The sequence below is a fragment of the Eptatretus burgeri genome, chromosome 15 (genome assembly GCF_056783735.1).
Source record: "Eptatretus burgeri isolate ZD-2024b chromosome 15, Ebu_testis_v1, whole genome shotgun sequence".
Taxonomy (NCBI): Eukaryota; Metazoa; Chordata; class Myxini; order Myxiniformes; family Myxinidae; genus Eptatretus; species Eptatretus burgeri.
In genome coordinates, this window is record NC_140975.1 from 58,370,903 (window position 1) to 58,389,714 (window position 18,812).

The 18,812-nt window shown below is 46.1% G+C and overlaps 2 protein-coding genes across 3 annotated transcripts in view; both read left to right on the forward strand.

Moving 5' to 3' along the window:
- The window catches only part of LOC147012272 (uncharacterized), a 28,711-nt gene extending 24,457 nt beyond the window's left edge, over positions 1-4,254 (forward strand). Inside the window, exon 4 of the mRNA XM_085857929.1 lies at positions 4,149-4,254. Coding sequence (XP_085714055.1) covers positions 4,149-4,254 — 106 coding nt within the window. The remainder of the gene's footprint in view (positions 1-4,148) is intronic.
- The window catches only part of LOC147012271 (tyrosine-protein kinase receptor UFO-like), a 102,688-nt gene that overhangs the window by 68,791 nt on the left and 15,085 nt on the right, over positions 1-18,812 (forward strand). For both annotated transcript variants that reach the window (XR_015051548.1, XM_085856175.1), the window contains exons 9-14: positions 10,483-10,556; positions 14,335-14,430; positions 14,854-14,931; positions 15,025-15,117; positions 15,442-15,563; positions 15,738-15,847. Coding sequence is in view for 1 of the 2 variants with exons in the window: in XM_085856175.1 (XP_085712301.1) it covers positions 10,483-10,556; positions 14,335-14,430; positions 14,854-14,931; positions 15,025-15,117; positions 15,442-15,563; positions 15,738-15,847 (573 nt within the window). In the remaining variant the exon portion in view is untranslated. The remainder of the gene's footprint in view (positions 1-10,482; positions 10,557-14,334; positions 14,431-14,853; positions 14,932-15,024; positions 15,118-15,441; positions 15,564-15,737; positions 15,848-18,812) is intronic.

Genomic DNA, 18,812 nt, shown 5'->3' on the forward strand with positions numbered 1-18,812 from the left:
CTTCGCAATTTAACATCCCTACCCTGGCCTAATGTTGTAACCCAAATTTTGTAGCATTCTGACTGGTGGGTTTGGAGATGAAGATTTTTGAAGAAATATACTGTCAGCCATTTGGACCTACTTAAAGTCACGTGACTCGAACGAGCTTTGCAATCCCCATTACCAGTCAGGAGTGGAATGTTGCTGCTAAATTTCAACCAGATCAGCCCAGCAGTTTGGCTGGAGAAGTTGAAATAGGAGACGGAAGGACAGACGGTGCGTGATGACAATACCTTATCTGGAATTTCAATTCCAGATAAGCTAAAAATGAAGTGTGACCCCTGACATATACATACATATATATATATATATATATATATATATATATATATATATATATATATATATATATATATATATATATTGTTACGGCTGTGGAATTTCGCAAACCACCATTCAGGGCCCGTAGGTGAGATAACTCTAAGTACATTTGTAGTTAGCCCCAAACCCGTTGTTTAGAGGGAATTTATATGATTCATTCGGGCTGCGACGCTTTGAGATTGCCGTTTTTCTGTTCTATCTTTATTTTGAACCAACCACGTCTCAACCGCCATAACCATCAAACCACCACCAAAAACCCTCCACTACCCTCACCTCTCTCCTTCTACGGCCATTCCCACACCACCTGTGAACACTGAGCGTCGGGCTGTCTTGGGCTCGTTCAAGCGATACGCACCGAGCCGTGAGTGCAAATAGCGGCCTTTCCGAGGGAGAATTCGGATCAAGAATGCTACATGCCCACTTCTGATCCGTCCAATCAGCAAGCACGGAGCGGCTTGGCCCCGCCTCCAGGCGCGTCTGTGTGAAATCGAAATATGCAAATTCTAGGATCAGGGGAGATTCACGCCCACTTTTCCTCCGTCCAATGGGCGAGCATGGCTCCACCCCCGAGCTCATCCTGATCCGGAAGTTTGCATATTGGTTCTCCTGCCGGCCTATAAAACGCCGAGCGCAAAGCAAATCGCAGAAAGAGTCAGTTATCGTGGCAGAGAGTTTTGGCAGAGGGCAGAGAGTTTTGGCAGAGAGTGAGAGTTTTGGTAAGAGAGTCATCGGGCGGAGTGTGGCAGCGGTGGAGTGTGGCAGAGAGTGGAGTCGGGAGGCGAAGGCGTCAAGTTGGGTTCTGCAGTCGTCTGAGGAGAGTAGTGGGAAGAGGCCAAGGAGCTCGGGTCCGAGGCGAGAAGGACGGCGGTGGGCGACGAGGTCGCGGCGGGAGATCGCTCGTCGCTGTGGTGTAGTGGCGTATGTGGGCAGGGCACAATGTGGGGAGCGTTGTGGGGGTGTGGAGGTGTGGTTTTGGTGGTCACGTGTTCGCAAGGCATATAGGTGTTTGCGCCGCTTGAGGCGTGTGTCTAGTTTGCAGTAGTGTGCATCCGGACGGGCAATAAACAGAGTTCGACAACCCTCACGACTATCCGAGTCCCACTGCCCTCCGGACACTACATTGGCGACGAGTCTGTTTCGGATCGACGTGTGCAGAGTGCCTGGGTTTCATCGGTATTGACTTTTAGTCTTTGGCCGGGGCAATTGGATTGTCAGGCGCGCGGAGCGCCGGGGAAAGCAGCGCAGCTAGCGCAGTTCGGGTTCGACCACCTGGCGAGGAGCCCGGGGAAGTACATCGCGAGTTTCGCGTGGCCGCACGCACAGTCTTCGGTGCGGGTCGAGTCCTGCAGCCAGACGTCTTGCCGTCGCCTGCGAGTCACGTCGAGTGAACGACGGCCACGCTCGGAGTTCGTTTTATTTCTGCTTTGCAAGCCTCGGGAATGGTTTCTGCGAGACCACGGCTAAAGGACGAGGACATTAAGTTCAGGTCAGACGTGGCGTCGGCTGTCGCACAAGCTCTGAGAGATGTCCGGAGCCTCGATGGTCAGTGCGCGGCAGATGATTCGAAGGTCAGCGCGAGGTGTCAAGCGTGCACAGCCGCATGCACAGTCTTCGGTGCGGGTCGTGACCGAGCGTTGCAATGCAGTCAGTCGGACGGCGGTCTGAACACTCGGGGACATCTACGTTTTGTGTGCCGAGGGTCATTGCCCATCATAACGATCATGAATGGTGGTGTGCGAAGCGACCCCTACGTCCCGGGTCGAGACCTACTGCCGGTACAGTGTTTTGTGCATGGCGTCCACTTTTACGCCCCGGGTCGGGTCTTGCAGCCTGGGCATCGCGATCCCGGCGACCCGGAGCAGGAGATGCTGCCGATGTTGAACCTGTTTTCAATTGGTCCGAAGGTGACAAGACCAATGACAGTGGGAGTCGAGATGATCGGGGCACCGAACGTGTTTCAAGCTGTTACCGGGGCCGCAGTGTTGATCATGGGCGCACGGGCCGCTCGTGACCCCCGCGGTGTTCACCTGGTCGAGATGATCTTTTCGCGGTACACGTACACCGGCGAAGCAATTGCACCACTTGCTGTGACAGACGTCTCGGTGGTCTACCAAGGTCAAAGCGCCCTACTCATTGTTTGTGGTACGAGGGGAGGGGCCCGCCCTTTTGGGCCAGGACTGGCTGGCTCGCCTCAGGCTAGACTGGATGGTGCCAGCCGGTGACCTTGAGCGGCCCGTGCTGGGCCGGTTGGGGGTTCGACGTGAGGAGGAGGAGTTTCCTGTTTCGGAGTTCGTACCTCCAGGTGCACCTGTGCTTCTTTCGGGGCACGTACCTCCGTTTGGGCCCGGGCCTCCCTCGAGACCCGAGGGCGAGGTTCCGGCGACGGGAGCCGCAACGATGCAGCATGGGCTGCCGTTCTTTGCTTCCTGCGACGATGATATGTGGGTCTGGAGCAACGGGGGTCAGGCCAGCGGCGACGGGCTCTCGCGCTCCCACTGCGCTCGTGATACAGTGCACACCTGTGTCGTTCAGGCGATTTCAGCGGGAGATTGGAACGAGCCGGTCGCATTCAAGAAGTTCGCAGAACGCGACCATCGACGACAAGCAAGTCATCTCGATGTCGTGACAACCAAGACAACACACGATGTGATTCATGAATTGCTAATTGTTGTGTGTTTGATTCTCGCTGCACGAGTGATTCGATTTAGCATTGTTAAAGCAAATGCCGACAGTCCGCGTGTGAGCATGATATGTTTGGTTGGGATCAATCAATGGGATGACCGATATGATCGATGTGATGTGAAGAGCTTGCGGGCGATCGTGGCGAATAAAGAGGTCTTTCTGATCTCCAGCTGCGAGGGCAGTCCACAGTCCACTACCCTCTCATGTGTGGGAGTTGTACTGGGAGAACGCGCTGTATTTGAAGGGGAGGTTGCATTGGAGCAGATGATGTTTTGTTGTTGTATGACACTGATATGTCTCCAGGCTACACTGATCGTCCGTTCGGACGTGCGTTGAGATCTTGACTCGATGTGATGCGTGGGTTTGTTATGGGATTGATGGTGCGGCCGCCGGCTAACTGTCGGTTCGACTTGCACGTGGCACGACGGCGCTGTTCAGCGTCACCGCCCATCCCTGATATGGCCAAGGTCAGACGTGCCTGGCGCCATGCAGCGCAAACCTCTGGTCTCGCCAAGGTCGGTCGCGCTGGCGCCGCGGGGCTTGCAGGCTCGGGATGTTTATCTGATTCAGTCCTGTCTGAGGGAGATGTGCCAACTTGTCGACCAGGGGCATTTGATGGTGCCGGGGGAGGTTCGCTTGGGGTGTCACCACGACCTCACCGGCAGACGTGTAGACATGAGCCGCCTGGGGGCACTTCTGCTGCGTAGTGATGCTGTGCTCCCCAACTCGCTTCATGATATCTTTAACACGGCCAGGGTTTTGTGGTCTGCAGCCATCATTGGGTTCGTCGTGCACCTCAGTACTCGAGCACCTGTCCACTGCATTTTGGGATTCGACTCAAAAGGATGAATGATATGCCAGGTTAACACAGCGGCATTGAGGTTGCATGTTGGGCAGATGAAGCACGTTTTCTTTTGTGCCGGCTCTTCTGGGTTTGGGTCACGGCCACATGATTAATGCCGTTTTTGGGCTCTGGTTGTTTTCTGTGTGGTGGGGCCTATGATTTTTGATTAACGTCGTTTTGTGCCGCTTTGTTTTTTTTGCCGTAGGTTGCTTTACCGTTGTTGTTTCTCATTCTGATTGTAATTTTATACTCATGTTTTTAGGAGGGAGGAATGTGGTGTAGTGGCGTACGTGGGCAGGGCACAATGCGGGGAGCGTTGTGGGGGTCTGGAGGTGTGGTTTTGCTGGTCACGTGTTCGCAAGGCATAGAGGTGTTTGCGCCGCTTGAGGCGTGTGTCTAGTTTGCAGTAGTGTGCATCCGGACGGGCAATAAACAGAGTTCGACAACCCTCACGACTATCCCAGTCCCACTGCCCTCCGGACACTACAGTCGCGGGACCCAAGCCAGCCAGCCATTCTCCCTCCCCCAGAGCATCAACAATTCCCCCTTTCCCTCCGCGCTGAGATAGTGCAACAAAGGGGGCCCCGTTCCCACCCCACTCCAAACGTCATGCCAACGAAACCCGCGAAGGAGCACGGAGTCGGGGCACAGCCACGCGGCCACGTCTGCGGCTCGTCCGCCAACGCGCCACGAGGACGCGGGTAGGACCCACCTGGTCTCGCGGACCTGGCCGCTCCTTCAGGTCCTGCGCACATATTGGCCTACAGGCCCGTCTGCCCCCTTGTCTATGAGGCTGGCTTCTTTCCTTTGCTTTTGAGTAAATGTGTGTCGGCGCCGTGTCTTATAAAGTAGAACTGTATAAGTGTTGCCGTGTGTACGCGTATTCGGTTGTAACTCTGCTTCGTTGTTTCTTTTGTTTTCCTGATATAGGTGCATTCTGACTGTTTGGCTGTATATGTGTGCTTTCCGTGTGTCGCGTAATAAATGTGCATTGTGTGAACTGTTTTCCCGTTTCGGTTCGTCTTTTCTTTATTGGCCCTCCATCCTGCTTCACGTAAAAGGGTTCGTAGTGGGCTTAAAACGCCCGATAATTAATCGGAACCGTCGAGGCCGACGATAACACCGCTCGGTTATCCTGATAGCACGGAACGGACCGCTTAAGCGGTTCGTGTCCGGAGTCGGCCTGCGGCGAGGTACGATCGCCTGGTCGACCATCAGCGCAGGAACTTAGGTAGATCGAATTTGGCGAGCAACCCTATTCTGCGCGGGTGGGTAATTGGCACGGTCGTGGTGGGGTTAAACCCCCACCCGTGACTAGCTCCCGGCGGTGTTCCGAGAGGGTCACTACAGAATTGTCCGTCCAGTGGACCAGGCAGCCGCCATTCGAGTCGAGTGGCCGATCGCACGCCGGCGGGCGCGAATTCGCAACAATATATATATATATATATATATATACATATATATATATTTATATATGTATAATATACTTGTGTGGCAGGCAAGTTTGCACTCAGGTACGTCCTACTTGCACTTAGATACATTAGGTACACTCAGGTACATTGACATTGATGTTGTCGATTGTGAGAGAGCTTTATTTCTATGATTAAGTCTATTGTGAGAGAGAGAGCCTTTTATCCTTGATGAAGTGGATTGTGCTTGCATTTTGTAAGCAGCTAAATAACTCAGATAAAACGAGAATTAGTGATTACAATGATCTTCTTTTAAAGTTTACAGCTATAGTAATATTAATGTAAATACGGCAAAAGTTATAAAATAAGAGGCGGAAGAGGCACATGTTCGTATTGCCTAGCAACATGTTGGAGTATAAGCTCCATTGTCTTGAGTCACGTGACCAGCAGTGAGCAGACCATAGCTGCACCAGCTCACTTTTGCTTGCAGATACTTTCATTTTCGGGAATAATTTTTTTTGTTATTTTTATTGCCTGGGATATTGGCTTTGAGTTGAGCAATGTGCAAAATTTAACCCTTCTCACCCACCAAGAAGGTACTAAACATTTATGTCAGTGATTGGCCAGAAGGATATATATATATATATATATATATATATATATATATATATATATATATATATATATATATATATATATATATATATATATATATATATATATATATATATATATATATATATATATATATATATATATATATATATATATATACACACACGTTTGTTTGTTTGTTTTGTTTGTTTGTGACCTTGCTGCTGTGAGCTCACAAAGGGAGGGGGGGGGGCAGAACTTCAGAATGTTACTCTGTCAGTCGACAAGCCCCAAGCAACAGAGATAAATCAGCTAATGGCCATGATGCAGGATTTTATTAATGAAAGTCATGCAAAGAGGAAGGCCGATAGGGAGGCCCAAAGGAAAGAAAGAGTGGTCGATCGGGGAAAAAAGGAAGGCTGTAAGGCAGAGGAGGGAGCCCAGAGTAAGGGCATTCTCTCCAGAAATTGAGGCCAGATTGGAGGCCCAGTTGGAAGCCATTTGGGAGGCCAAAGAACAAAGACTGGTAGAAATGGATAAGGAGTTTGAAAGGAAAGAGTGTTATCATGGCCAAGCAGAAGGCTGACCGTGACAGGCTGATGCCGGTTGTGGGTGCGGCGTATGGTACACGCAGTACGGGACACAGAGCGAAAAATGGCGACCGGTGAGGCCAGGGTTTTGGAGGAGGATGGAATTAGGGCCACAGTCAGAGACCACCAGTGTGACCACTCCTCATTTTCATAAATGCCAAGGTAAGTCAATGAAAAAAGCCAAGAATTCACAAGGTTTCGGAAAAGCAATGATAATAGAAAACCTATAGAAAACCAAGACGCCAAGGTGAACAACGAATAGCCAGGATCTTGTGAAAAAGCCAGAGTGGTCACATTGGAGACCACTGCTGGGCACGGCTGAAGGCAGCGCTATCGCAGGGTTCGGAAGAGTTACTCAGCCGTACATCTGGGAATGTTTATTTTTAATGTTTATTGTTTGTTTATTGTTTACAGCAATGTTTATTTTTTCCAAACGTAGCAGTGAGCATATCCAGTGGGAACAACTGATGGCCGTGGTAAATAAAATAAACAAGAGATTTGGATGAAGAAGAAGAATGAATGGGTTATTCCTGATGGAGTAAAAATCAGACCAAGGCATTTTAAAATAAATTTTGGAAGCGTTTTTTTTGAAAAAAAAAGTGTTGTGATGAAGTTTTTAAGGAAGAGAAACGTTTTATTCAGTGAAGATTCAGTTTGGCCATATTGAGAGGAGAAAGGGAAATGATCGAGTAACTGAGCACTGAGATTAGAGTTTGGATTTTTTTTCGATGTTGTTGTTGGTTGTTGGGTTTTTTTTTTCCGAGTGAAGAAGGAGAGATATGTTGCTTCTCGGCCGACCATAGTGTGGCTGATCGGCGATGTCCATGTTTCTGTCTTTGAGATGTTTAACCCACCTTCGAACACTGCTTTAAACCTTGCAGGCATCTCAGTACACCTGACTCGACGGGCCATAGACATCTGCAGCTGAGTTGTTCTCCCTTATGAGGAATTCAATCACTTCACGTTGGTGAAATGATATGTTGTTGACAGCCATTTTGTCACAATGGATTGTGGGAATACCCATGGTGTGCATGTGCTGAGCCTGTGCTTATATTGGAGTGGATAGGTAGAAAGATGTCGCTAATATCTGGGGTATTCGATGTCGGGTTCTACTATATTTAGCACAAATGTGTGGTATACACTGATGCTCGTGACTTTTGGTGGTGTGTGTGTGTGTGTGTGTGTGTGTGTGTGTGTGTGTGTGTGTTATGCAGAGGTAGATACTTTGAGACCTGGTAGGGCTCCATTCCATCTCCTAAAACCCACCCATGTGTGGAGATAGCAGTCAACAACAGTGACTTGTATGCACACACATCGACATACATATATCTACATATATGTATATATTGTTACGGAAATGGCCCTTAGTAGGCTACTAAATATAGGATTAGCTCAGATCCCCCATTAAATGCATGTTTAGCCAGGCTGTTCGGTCAAATGGACGTTACTTGTGTGTCGGGATGTGAAGGATGCATGTTTATTGTTCGTACAGTGGTGGTGTGCCGAGGGCTTCTTCTTCTTCTTCCTTCCCCTCTCCGGACGAGGCCCCGCCCAGTCGGCTGAGAGGGAGTGGCCAAAAAGAGGAAGTAAAACTAAGGGGAGGAGTTTGTCGGCTTCGAAAAGGGGAGGAGCCGGTGGGCAGCGAACGAAGACCTCTTGGAATGATTAAGTTTTGGGGGGAACAGTCGGTTTTCGAGGCGTGCTCAGGCTTTGAGGCGAGAAGGAAAGGAAAAGGTGGAAAAAAAACTGAGAGGACGGAGGTGATCCGGCCGTGAGAGAAACAGCAGTCGGCTTTGAGAGGCAAGCGATGAAAAGGAAAGAGAGGGGTGATTCTGCCGTGAGAGAAATGGCAGTCGGGCTTCGAGGAAAGCAGAAAGAAGAAAAGCCAGTGGTGATTCTGCAGAGAAAGAAACTGAGAGGACGGAGTTGAGCAGTCGGGTTTTCGAGGCGAGCGAACAAAGGAAAGGCAGTGGTGATTCTACCGGGAGAGAAAACTAAACCTGAGGTTTAGGCGGCAATCTGCTTCGAGAGGACCTGGCTGCTGTGTGAGTCTGGAGTCGGCATCGAGCGGAGGTCATCGACAGGTTCAACCTGCGTATAACGACGGAGCCTCTGACTGTCCCTACTCACCTCACGGCTCGACGACGTCTTGGAATCCCATGGATCCAGCCTGCCCGAGCCTGGTACCTCAATTTGGCCTTATCTGGTGAACAGGCCAGGCCTGGACTTGTATGCTGGACCTTGTGGGAAACCAGCTGGGACCCATCGTCAATCTGGCGATCTTGTGCCGTCGATCTTACGCGGGGTCAGAGTGCGCGGAGGCCGCGTGCGGTGCGAAAAAGGAAGGCGAGCGTCATCTTGCCACGCTGTGTGTTCGAGCTTGGGGCTCGAATCCGTGGACATCGGCTTGTTACGAGTGACATTCGTGCTTTTGACACTTTCCTCTCATCCATGAAACATCACCAAGTACTCTGTCTTGTCTGCATGTTATTTAAGGTATATCTCGGGAGGGACCCCCTCGAAACCCGTAATCCGTAGTTCCCTAGTTAAGAATGGGTTATAGATTAATTAAAACATTGTCGTGAATATTTTGTTTGTGTTGTGTTCCCCGATGTTCCCCAATAAATCTGGTTGATTCAGATGAGGTTGCCGCTGTGGATTAATTTGTGTCGCGTCGAGGAACAGTGTATGGAGGAACAATTTGTGTCGGTCATATTATGGAGCAGTGTACATATTATGTTCGATTGGCATATAAAACCAAAATGGTTACAGACTGGCAGAAAACGCTCGGCATCTGACAAAACCAGTCTGTACCCGGGGTCTATTTCCCCAACTGGTAAGGTCCAGAATTACGTTGGTATCGCGATTGCAGACGCGTGACCCGAGGCCTATGCCGAGCCAGCCAGCGTTATAAACCCCGGAGATGGCGGTGGTGAGGGTGGCGCCAAGAGTCGGGGGAGAAACCCGCCACCCCGGATCCGCAACAATTTAAACCGATGAGCCAAAACATTATGACCACCTGCCTAATATGCTGTTGGTCCTCCATGTACTGCCAAAACAGCGTCGACCCGCCGAGGCATGGACTCCACAAGACCCCTGAAGGTGTCCTGTGGTATCTCGCACCAAAACATTAGCAGCAGATCCTTCAAGTCCTGCAAGTTGCGAGTCCTGAGATGGAAAGCAGTAACTAGTCTTTGTTGGGTTTGGGCGGAGGTGCCAGAAGATGGAATATTGTTCCATTACCTTTAAGTCCTGGCACAGGGTACTGCTGAGATCTTCAAGGTTGATTGCTTGGGTAGCAAGGGCAAGACCATCTGCAGAGACGAACCTTCTGGAGGCGGTACAAGGCATGTCGCTTACATATATGTTGAAGAGAATTGGAGCGAAGACAGACCCTTTGGGAAAGCTATCATTCAAAGTCCTCATGGAGCTTCTTTGCTCTCCGAGTCCATCCATCCATCGGGACAATACTCTGTGCAGAGTGGTGGTGCTGCCTAAGCAGTTTCCTTGGCAATTGGGCACAATCCTGGACAGGTCGCCACTCCGATACAGGATACCAGCATGCTGGCACTCATTTTGCTGACCTCAGAAGGATGACAGGCTGAGTCAACCCCACCTGGTATTAATCCAACAACCAAGCAGGATTTGAACTCAGGACTCTGGGATCCCAGCCCCCCCCTACTCTAGCCATTAAGCCAACACCAGGCATGCTCTCTGAGTGCGACCCTATATCTTCAATTGCTTGCTAAGCCCAGAAGAAAGGACACTCATTGTGGCTTGGTACTGGAAAAGTCTGGCAGCTTTTAACAGATTACAATGTCATCATACCGTAGCATACTAATGAAAGGTCAAATTGCGCAACACCTGTCTTGATCGTGCGTTGGTAGCCAGCCTCAATGTGGGTGGTAAGTGCAAGTACTTGATCAACACATCTTTTACCAGGTCTGAAGCCAGCTGATTCGTTGGGAATGAAAGCTGATGGTTTTTCACTTTCCCCACACAGGACACAAGTGCCTTTCATCAATGAGCCCCTCATAGCAGTTCAGAGCTTCTCCAGACAATCGCCAAAGTTAATGTGTAAGTATTTGATACATAATATGTGTACATAATGTGGCAGTGTACATAATATGTATCCCTTACTTGTACGTGGCCCCTGTTGTGACATGGAAGCATTATTATCATTCATCACCATATTTGTGTTGGGCTTACAATATTTTTGTGTCTTGAATGTAATTTTGTGACAATATATCGTTTATTTTTACCCTCGCCGAAGGCGAGGGTCCATTTGCATTTGGGTCCATTTGTCTGTCTGTGTCTGTCTGTGTCTGTCTGTCTGTCTGTGTTTGTTTCTTTGTCCACACAGAACTTTCTTGTTATTAGATCCTCGTGGAGGATCTCTAAGTCTTACTCACGTTGTTGTTCTTGTGGACATTTTTGTTTCACAGCCTACAGTTTTCATCGAAACTTCCTGAAACTTGGCGTATATATGTAAAAATACCCTGCGCAGACAGTAACCATCCCCGATTTTGAAAATTCTTCCTAGAAGAAAAGTTATGACGTCAAAATATCTCCGCTAATGGAAATCGCCGAAAAGATTATCTCCGAAACTAGGCAAGCTTTTTGAATTCTGTTTGCGGGAATCGAACAGGGCATTAGCAGAGATGAATTACCGCACATATGATACATCACTATGACGTCATCAATTTTTATGACGTCATTCCTATTTGTGGACATTTTTTGTTTCACAACCCAGAGTTTTCATCGGATCTTCGTAAAACTTGCCACGTATATGCGGAAAGCCCACGCGCAGGCAGTAACCATCTCTGATTTTGGAAATTCATCCTAGAAGAAAAGTTGACATCATAATATCGCCGCTTATGGAAATCGCCTATACCATTATCTCCGAAACTAGGCAAGCTGTTTGAATTTTGTTTGCGGGAATCAAGCCGGGAATTAGCACAGATAATTTATCACAAACCTGATACATCACAATGTCGTCATATTCGTTTTTATGATGTCATCATTAAGAGGACGAGGATCTTAGCTCATTCGAGCTTGTGTTTTTCTGCAACTGCTTGCCGGATCGAGACAAAATTTTCACCACAGGTGTGACTACTCAAGTAGAATGTTTCAGCTATAATTATGACATCATAGGTCATGTCGTGTGGCAGCGATATTGGAAAAATTGAAAAAAATTTGACCTCTGTATCTCTGAAACCGCACGAAGGAAAAAAATTGAAACTTGGCACATAGCAAGTACTCTTCATGGGGAATGAGTGCGATTTTTTTAATGACATGATTGGTGCCCTCGTTATGACGTCATAATTTCATATGTAGAACGCCACATCCGATCAGTCTGAAAAATTTTGAGGGTCATCTCGGGATAAAATGGTCCACAAAAAAATATTTCATGACGTCATTGGTGACGTGATTCGGCACTCATTGTTTTGTTTTTTTTTAAACCTTCAAAAATTGGCTGAACAGATCGAGGCAAAACTTTACACTTCTGACCTGTCCATGAGGAACAAAAGGTTCACACAATCGGTGTCATTGGTCACATGGTTTGGCAACCCTATTGGATTAACCCTAAAACCAATAAAAATCTTCTTCTCAAGAATGGCTGGAAAAATTGAAGTGAAATTTCACACAAGTGTTCCTCAAGCAATGGGTGTACAAATTTTTAAAGGAATAATTCATAGGTCACATGGTTTGGCAGCCATATTGAATTGAAAAAAATATTAAATAATGTTTTCTCTGGAACTGCTTAAACGATCAATGTTAAACTTCACATTTATGATCTCGTGGTCATGGGGAATACATGTTTTAAATTTAAACCTGATCGGACACATGGTCTGGAAGCTAGAATTTTTTTTTTAATTTAGTTTATTTTTTATTTTATTATCTTTGAATAAGGCTCACTTGGCTGTGTCTGGATGGGTTTCAGGGTCGAGGAGTAACAGCTGAAATGTGAATCCTATCTTGATTCCTCCTGATGACTTCATCTTTGCTTATTTCTTGTCCGGGTTCCTTCTGATTACTCCAATGCAGGACTGTACCTATTTGGTTTTAATTGAATTTGCTTTAATCCCATTCTAAATTCAATTGAATAATGATGAAAAATATCATGGGTCAGGGTCAGGTGTCCAATCAAAATGGGGTTGCATCAAAGCTGGACCTGGTCATCACTGCCAGCAGTTATAATTATGTCTCATTAATTATGTAACACATCAGTATACAAACGACACCCAAAATACACCACACAAAAGCAATCCTGGTGAGGGTCTGCAATCTCTGATTGCTCTTTTTGGTTCACGAGCGCCAGCCAGAGTGACTACTACATTCGTTATGTCTGTGTGTCTGTCTGTCTGTCCAGAGCATAACTCCGTAGACTTTGATCCGATCTTGATGAAACTTGGTTACGTGTTCGATGTCAATGTCTAGTTGTGTTTTCCTGGATGAGGGCGTGCTACGCCAATTGTGGGCGGAGTCACGCCCAAAAAAATAGCCATTTTTAGGGGGTAGTCGGATTAAAAATCTATCTTCTCTGAGGGAATTGACTGAATGGAATGGGTTCTTCGGTATTTGAATAGCAAAATGAATTATCGAAAACTTGTCATTGTCCGATTTTTCATTTTCGTCCCAAGGTCAAGGTCACAAGGTCAAAAACTTCGAAAACTGCGAATTTTGACATAAAAATCATACGACCGCCCAAACTTTGAGAGCTTGGATGACAATATTTTTTATGCATAATCTTGAGGTCATTCCCCACCTAAAGTCTTCAAACCATTTTGCTCTATCTCGAACACCTTGCCCGTGGCGCCCCCTTCAAGTTTGTTTTTACGCTGATTTCATCAAAGTCTGGATAATCCGAGGAGTGCGAAATGCCTTATAGCCTATATGATGTTATATTGTTCCTGGAATGTTCCAGAGGAAATTTTGCACCATAGGTCATAACCCTTGACCTTTAAAGTTCACAAAGGTCATATTTTCAAAGTTGTGGGAATCGAACCGGGTTTTCGACCTTCGACGAACCAACTCCAATAAGCTATAGCACGTATCCTGTTTCCTTATTTTAATGTCCATAACATTGTTTTGTGACCTTTAAACGTTATGCAAAGGTCAAATTTTGAAAGTTGTTGAACGAAACCGGGTTTTACACATTTTGCAGCTAATAACCCGTCACCCGTACCACATCATGATGATCATTTTTATAACTTGGTCAAAATTATCACATTGTCTCATCCTTGACTTCTGAAACAATCTACATCGTCAAATACCGCTCGTGAACCATCGTCATCTTCAGACTTGTTCTTGTTTAATTCTGTATTAGTGTTGTGCAAAGCAATGCACATATTGTCCCAGTTTTACAATGGAGCTCCCATAGGATTATATGATTATTAATAGTGGGCTGGCAGGATAGCTTAAAGGTGTGTGCATTCACCTTTGAGCTCTCAATCCTGAGTTAAAATTCCAAACCAACTATAAACAATCATCCTGGAGTTTCTCATGCAGAGCGAGGCATCAATGTGTGCTGTCCTTTGGAATGAGATTCAGGTGAAGGACCCATCTGCCAGCACTGGTCATTGGTGGACTTTAAAGAGTATGCGAGTTATCACTGACACTCAAAACAAATTTCAATTTCCTTCATGTTGAGTCACACGACACACCTGGCCCAACTGGTTTGTGAAATACCTGGGACAAAAGAAAACTCCTCGCCTGACCTGACAAGAAGTTTGAAGAATTGGGTCGCTAAATAAGTAGTAGCGGTTTACTCATAGCATAAAAGAAAGGCCTTTTGTTTTGACATGTCACAGTTTGCTGCTTCCTTCCTTTTCCTCTTCCCTCGCATTGTCAGTGCAAACTCTGGGTGTGCAGGACACCTTGGGGGAGAAGCTGAATGACGTTTTGCTGAACAGAGAGAGCCTTTCGATAGGCAAGGTGTTGGGCGAAGGTTTGTTCGACTTGTAGAACCTGTCCTTTCCTGACATGCAATCTGCATTTCCATTATGACATGTATTACCAAACAAGCCCTTTCCACAACTCAGAAGAAAAAGAAGTGTATAACAAACAGGTTATTTGGGAAAACTGAAAGCTGAGAACAAACTTTCCTTGAAGCAGAAGCCTTTTATTAGTGATGGTTATTCCTTCATTTCCTCAAAGTTAACTTCATCGGTATAAATTGCTGCTTGTGAAATTATTTTTGCATTTAATAATTGGTGCCTTTACCGATTCTTAAATGTACTTGTTAGATGAACAGGATTTTTGAGTTGGTGAACTCAAAACGCCTCCAGCACATTTAGTCTGATTCAGGATTCGTGTGTGTGCATGTGCTATTTCACATCTGTGGTTGTTTCCCTCCCCAATCCACCTGCAGGAGAATTTGGCATTGTGTTTGAGGGCACTCTCAAAAAAACAGACATTGAGCTCCAAGTGGCTGTGAAAACCACAAAAGGTGACTTTTGGCAGGAAAATTGAACAGCAGCGAATAATTTTAAATATTTGTCTTTCCCAAAGTGTTTCATCTCACAATGTCTCTCTTCGACAGTCAATATTTGCCCACTCTATGAGATTGAGAGTTTCTTGAATGAGGCACTTCGGATGAAGGATTTTGACCATCCGAATGTTATCCGTCTTCTAGGTGTGTTGTTGCTCGGGAACGAGGAAACTGTTCCACGAAAGCATTGTCTTTATAAATATCCTTCACACCGAATTGCGTGGAGATAGGAAAACTTTCAGCAGTGTTCAACATGTCTTGGATTTACAAGTTTGACATTTCTTCATAAAGCACGAGGACACTTGTCTTTAACAAAAATAAATAAATAAAATAAAGTGGACTTGCATGTTAATTTGCAGACATTAACCCTTCTCATTGTTTTACATTCAGGAATTTTGCCTTTCGAAATACGAGTTTGCTTATTATTTTTGGTTTCGGTCGTCTGACTTGTCTGTTTGCCTATTTCAGGTATAAGTCTGGATGCTCCGAGTGGATCAGAATTCCCACGACCCATGGTTGTAATGCCTTTCATGAAACATGGGGACCTGCACAGCTTTTTACTGCAATCCCGCCTGGAGAACATGCCTATGGTACTTATCGCGTGTTGATATGGTACACAAAGCTTGAACATACCACCATATTCCCCCTGCCACGCCCCCCCCCCCCCGCCAACTTCAACTGTACCTTTGTTTCTATGGTCAGGATGGCAGGTAGCATTTTTGCCTTGTTTTCTCGACGTATGCTGACCTTGCTCTTGTTTGCAGTACATACCTCTGCAGTCCCTGCTGAGGTTCGTACTGGATATTGCACGAGGAATGGAGTATTTGTCAGGAAGAAACTTTGTTCACCGGGACCTGGCTGCACGCAACTGCATGTGAGTGCAACCTTGAGGATCTGGTCAAAGAGTGAACGAAGCATTGAAATGAGAGAAAAGTCAAATTTTCAAAATTTTGAATTGTCAGATATTTTAATGCAGGTGCTGAGGCTCATGGAAGAGTGAAACAACAGAGGGTGAAGGTTAACAGGCAAAGTAGGGCAAAGGAGGAGTAGTGAAATGATTAGTATTACCGGCTGAAGGGCCTGTCATCATCTTGTTCATTTCCTCTTCCATTGAAGGTTTTCACCCGTGTGTGTCAGTCTGTCTGTTTGTCTGTCTTTCTGTGAGCAGGATATCTCAAAAAAGTTGGAGACAGATTCGAATGAAACTTGGCTGACAGGCTGGGTGTGTGACGAAGACGAATTTATTAGATTTTGGTGAAGATCCGGATCCGGATAAGGATACAAGAAATATTTAATTTTTCATATGATTCTTCACCATTGAGAGATTGGACCAAAATCGATATTTGACATGATATCTCAAAAGATTGTGGACGGGTTATGACAACTTGGTGCATGAATTAGGTAATTGACAAGAATCAGCTGATTATATTTTGCGTCAGGTCCGGATGCAGATCCGGCCTGTCAGTGGAATACAAAACATAAACTGTTCAGCATGGTGGAGGTAAGTGCTCTGCCGAATGCTGTTCGAGTTGGGTAATGTGCTTATTTGCTGAATGACTCGTAATGTTGGTCCACACACACACAACATACGTTCTTGGTTCAGTGAAAGGAGGAGGAGAAGGAGATTGGGACCATACTCTGTGCAGAGCATTGGTGCTGCTTTAGCATTCTCCTTGGCTATTGCGCACAATCCTGGACGGGTCGCCACTCCGACACAGTATACCAGCATGCTGGCACTCATTTTGCCGGAAGGATGACAGGCCGAGTTAACCCCACCTGGTATTAATTCAACAGCTGAGTGGGATTTGAACTCAGGACCTTAGGATCAAAAGCCCACCACCCTAACCATTAAGCCAACACCAGGTTCCATGAAAGGAAAACCACAAACCTGCATTGTCCTGACATCATTTGGTAAACAGCTTTTAAGGGCATATTCAGTGAGGTTACAAGTTTTTCTCTCTCTCTCTCTCTCTCTCTCTCTCTCTCTCTCTCTCTCTCTCTCTCTCTCTCTCTCTCTCTCTCTCTCTCTCTGACACACACACACACACACACACACACACACACACACACACACACACACACACACACACACACACACCTTCTTTTTCTCACCGAATATGGCTTTGTAACAATGCTGCCAACTCAGTGTCTTTTCTGTATTTCTTGGAACCTTTAAAAAGGTTCCACCAAATCCCTCTTGTACACACTCCATTTTCCAGTCTTGCAAAAGCTCAAACTGCCAACTTGACAATGTTCAACAAATTAAAAGCCCAAACTGTCATTCAAACCATGCTGGATGATGAATGAGCCTCACAAACCCAAATGAGCCTCACAAACCCAAATGAGCATCACTGGGTGAATCATCAATGAGGTCCTGGGTGTGTGAACTTCTGTTTAATATTGGTGATGTCTTTCCAAGAACTGCTCAGGAAGTCGGTGTATGGCTTTAGAAACCATGTGATTGCTATCGACAACATGCAACTCAGGTTATTCACTGTTGTTGACCTGAGTGCCTCTTCAACGGTGCGGAGGTGGATTAACCTACTGTTTGTGTAATACTCTGATGATGTGATGATATAACAGTTTTACTTTTTTTTTTATTATTACTCGTGCGTGGACTCTGTGTCTCTAACAAAGTTAAAGTTTACTGCAGGGAATTAAATAGCGCTGTATTGTAAAATCCAACCACAGTTTTTGCAAACCTGCATGTGATAAAATACCTCGCTACAACGAGCTCAGCAGATCACTTGAAAGTCGAGCCTGTCGCCACCCTTGGCAACCGGTTGTGCAACTGGTGGCAAAAATGTCCATATTTAAGTGATTCGGTTGCATACAACGAAGTTGTTCAACTTATGGCTCAGGTGTGTACCTGGCTTGACCACCACCTATAAAAACTCGGTTTCACTTGAAGGCCTAAATCCTAAATGAAACTACCTAAATCCAGGATCACTACTCACCTCCACTCATTCGTTCCTATTTTGTTTTTCTCGCATGTGGAATCAACTTCCATATTCTCTTCAATCTCATTCTTCCCTCCGGGTGTTCAACACAGGTGTCCAGGTGTTCACCATCATCTCAGATCATTCCCAATCCAAAACCATGATCTTTTCTACCCTCATTAACCCCACCAAAATCCCTCCCTCTTCCAATTTCCTTGTCCCCCCCCCCTTTGAAGTTTCCTTCCGTGTCCCTATTGTCCACCCCGTGCATGTGTGTTTTGCGTCCTGTTTTTGTCTGTGACGTCCTGATCCGTTCAGTGTACTCGCCTTTCCACGAGCCTCGACTATGTACACAATTTTTTTGTTTTTCCAAATCCCCACCATAACCAGTTTCATTCAAATGTTAGACCTGGTCCTCTGGTTAGGAAAAGATATGGGGCAACTTTATGAACCACTGACCTAATACCATGTGACTTAATGTGAAGAAGAAGAAATATGTAATACAGTCATGTCCATGACCATTAGAGCTCCGAGCACATTTCGTTTTTCCGCCCCAAACCCATCTGATCACAAATTTCTTTGAGAATATCTTCATGGTTACCATAGCAACTCAAATGTTGGAGCGACCACCATAAATCATGATATTACGTAATTTGTCTTGCTCTTCATTAGGTAAGAAAATTAGGGGGAATCTTCTTTCTCCTTTGGAACACATTTCTTGGCTCCGATATTTTCAACTTGATCAGGCATTCCATGGCAGAGGTACGCACTCTACCAAGTGCCCTTCTAGTTTGTATCTGCCACCACATTCCAGATGAGTAATCTACAATGCACAATCTCTAACCTCAGCTGGACCTCAGTGCCAGTGACTTGAAGTATATTCAAGGAAGGTGAGACACA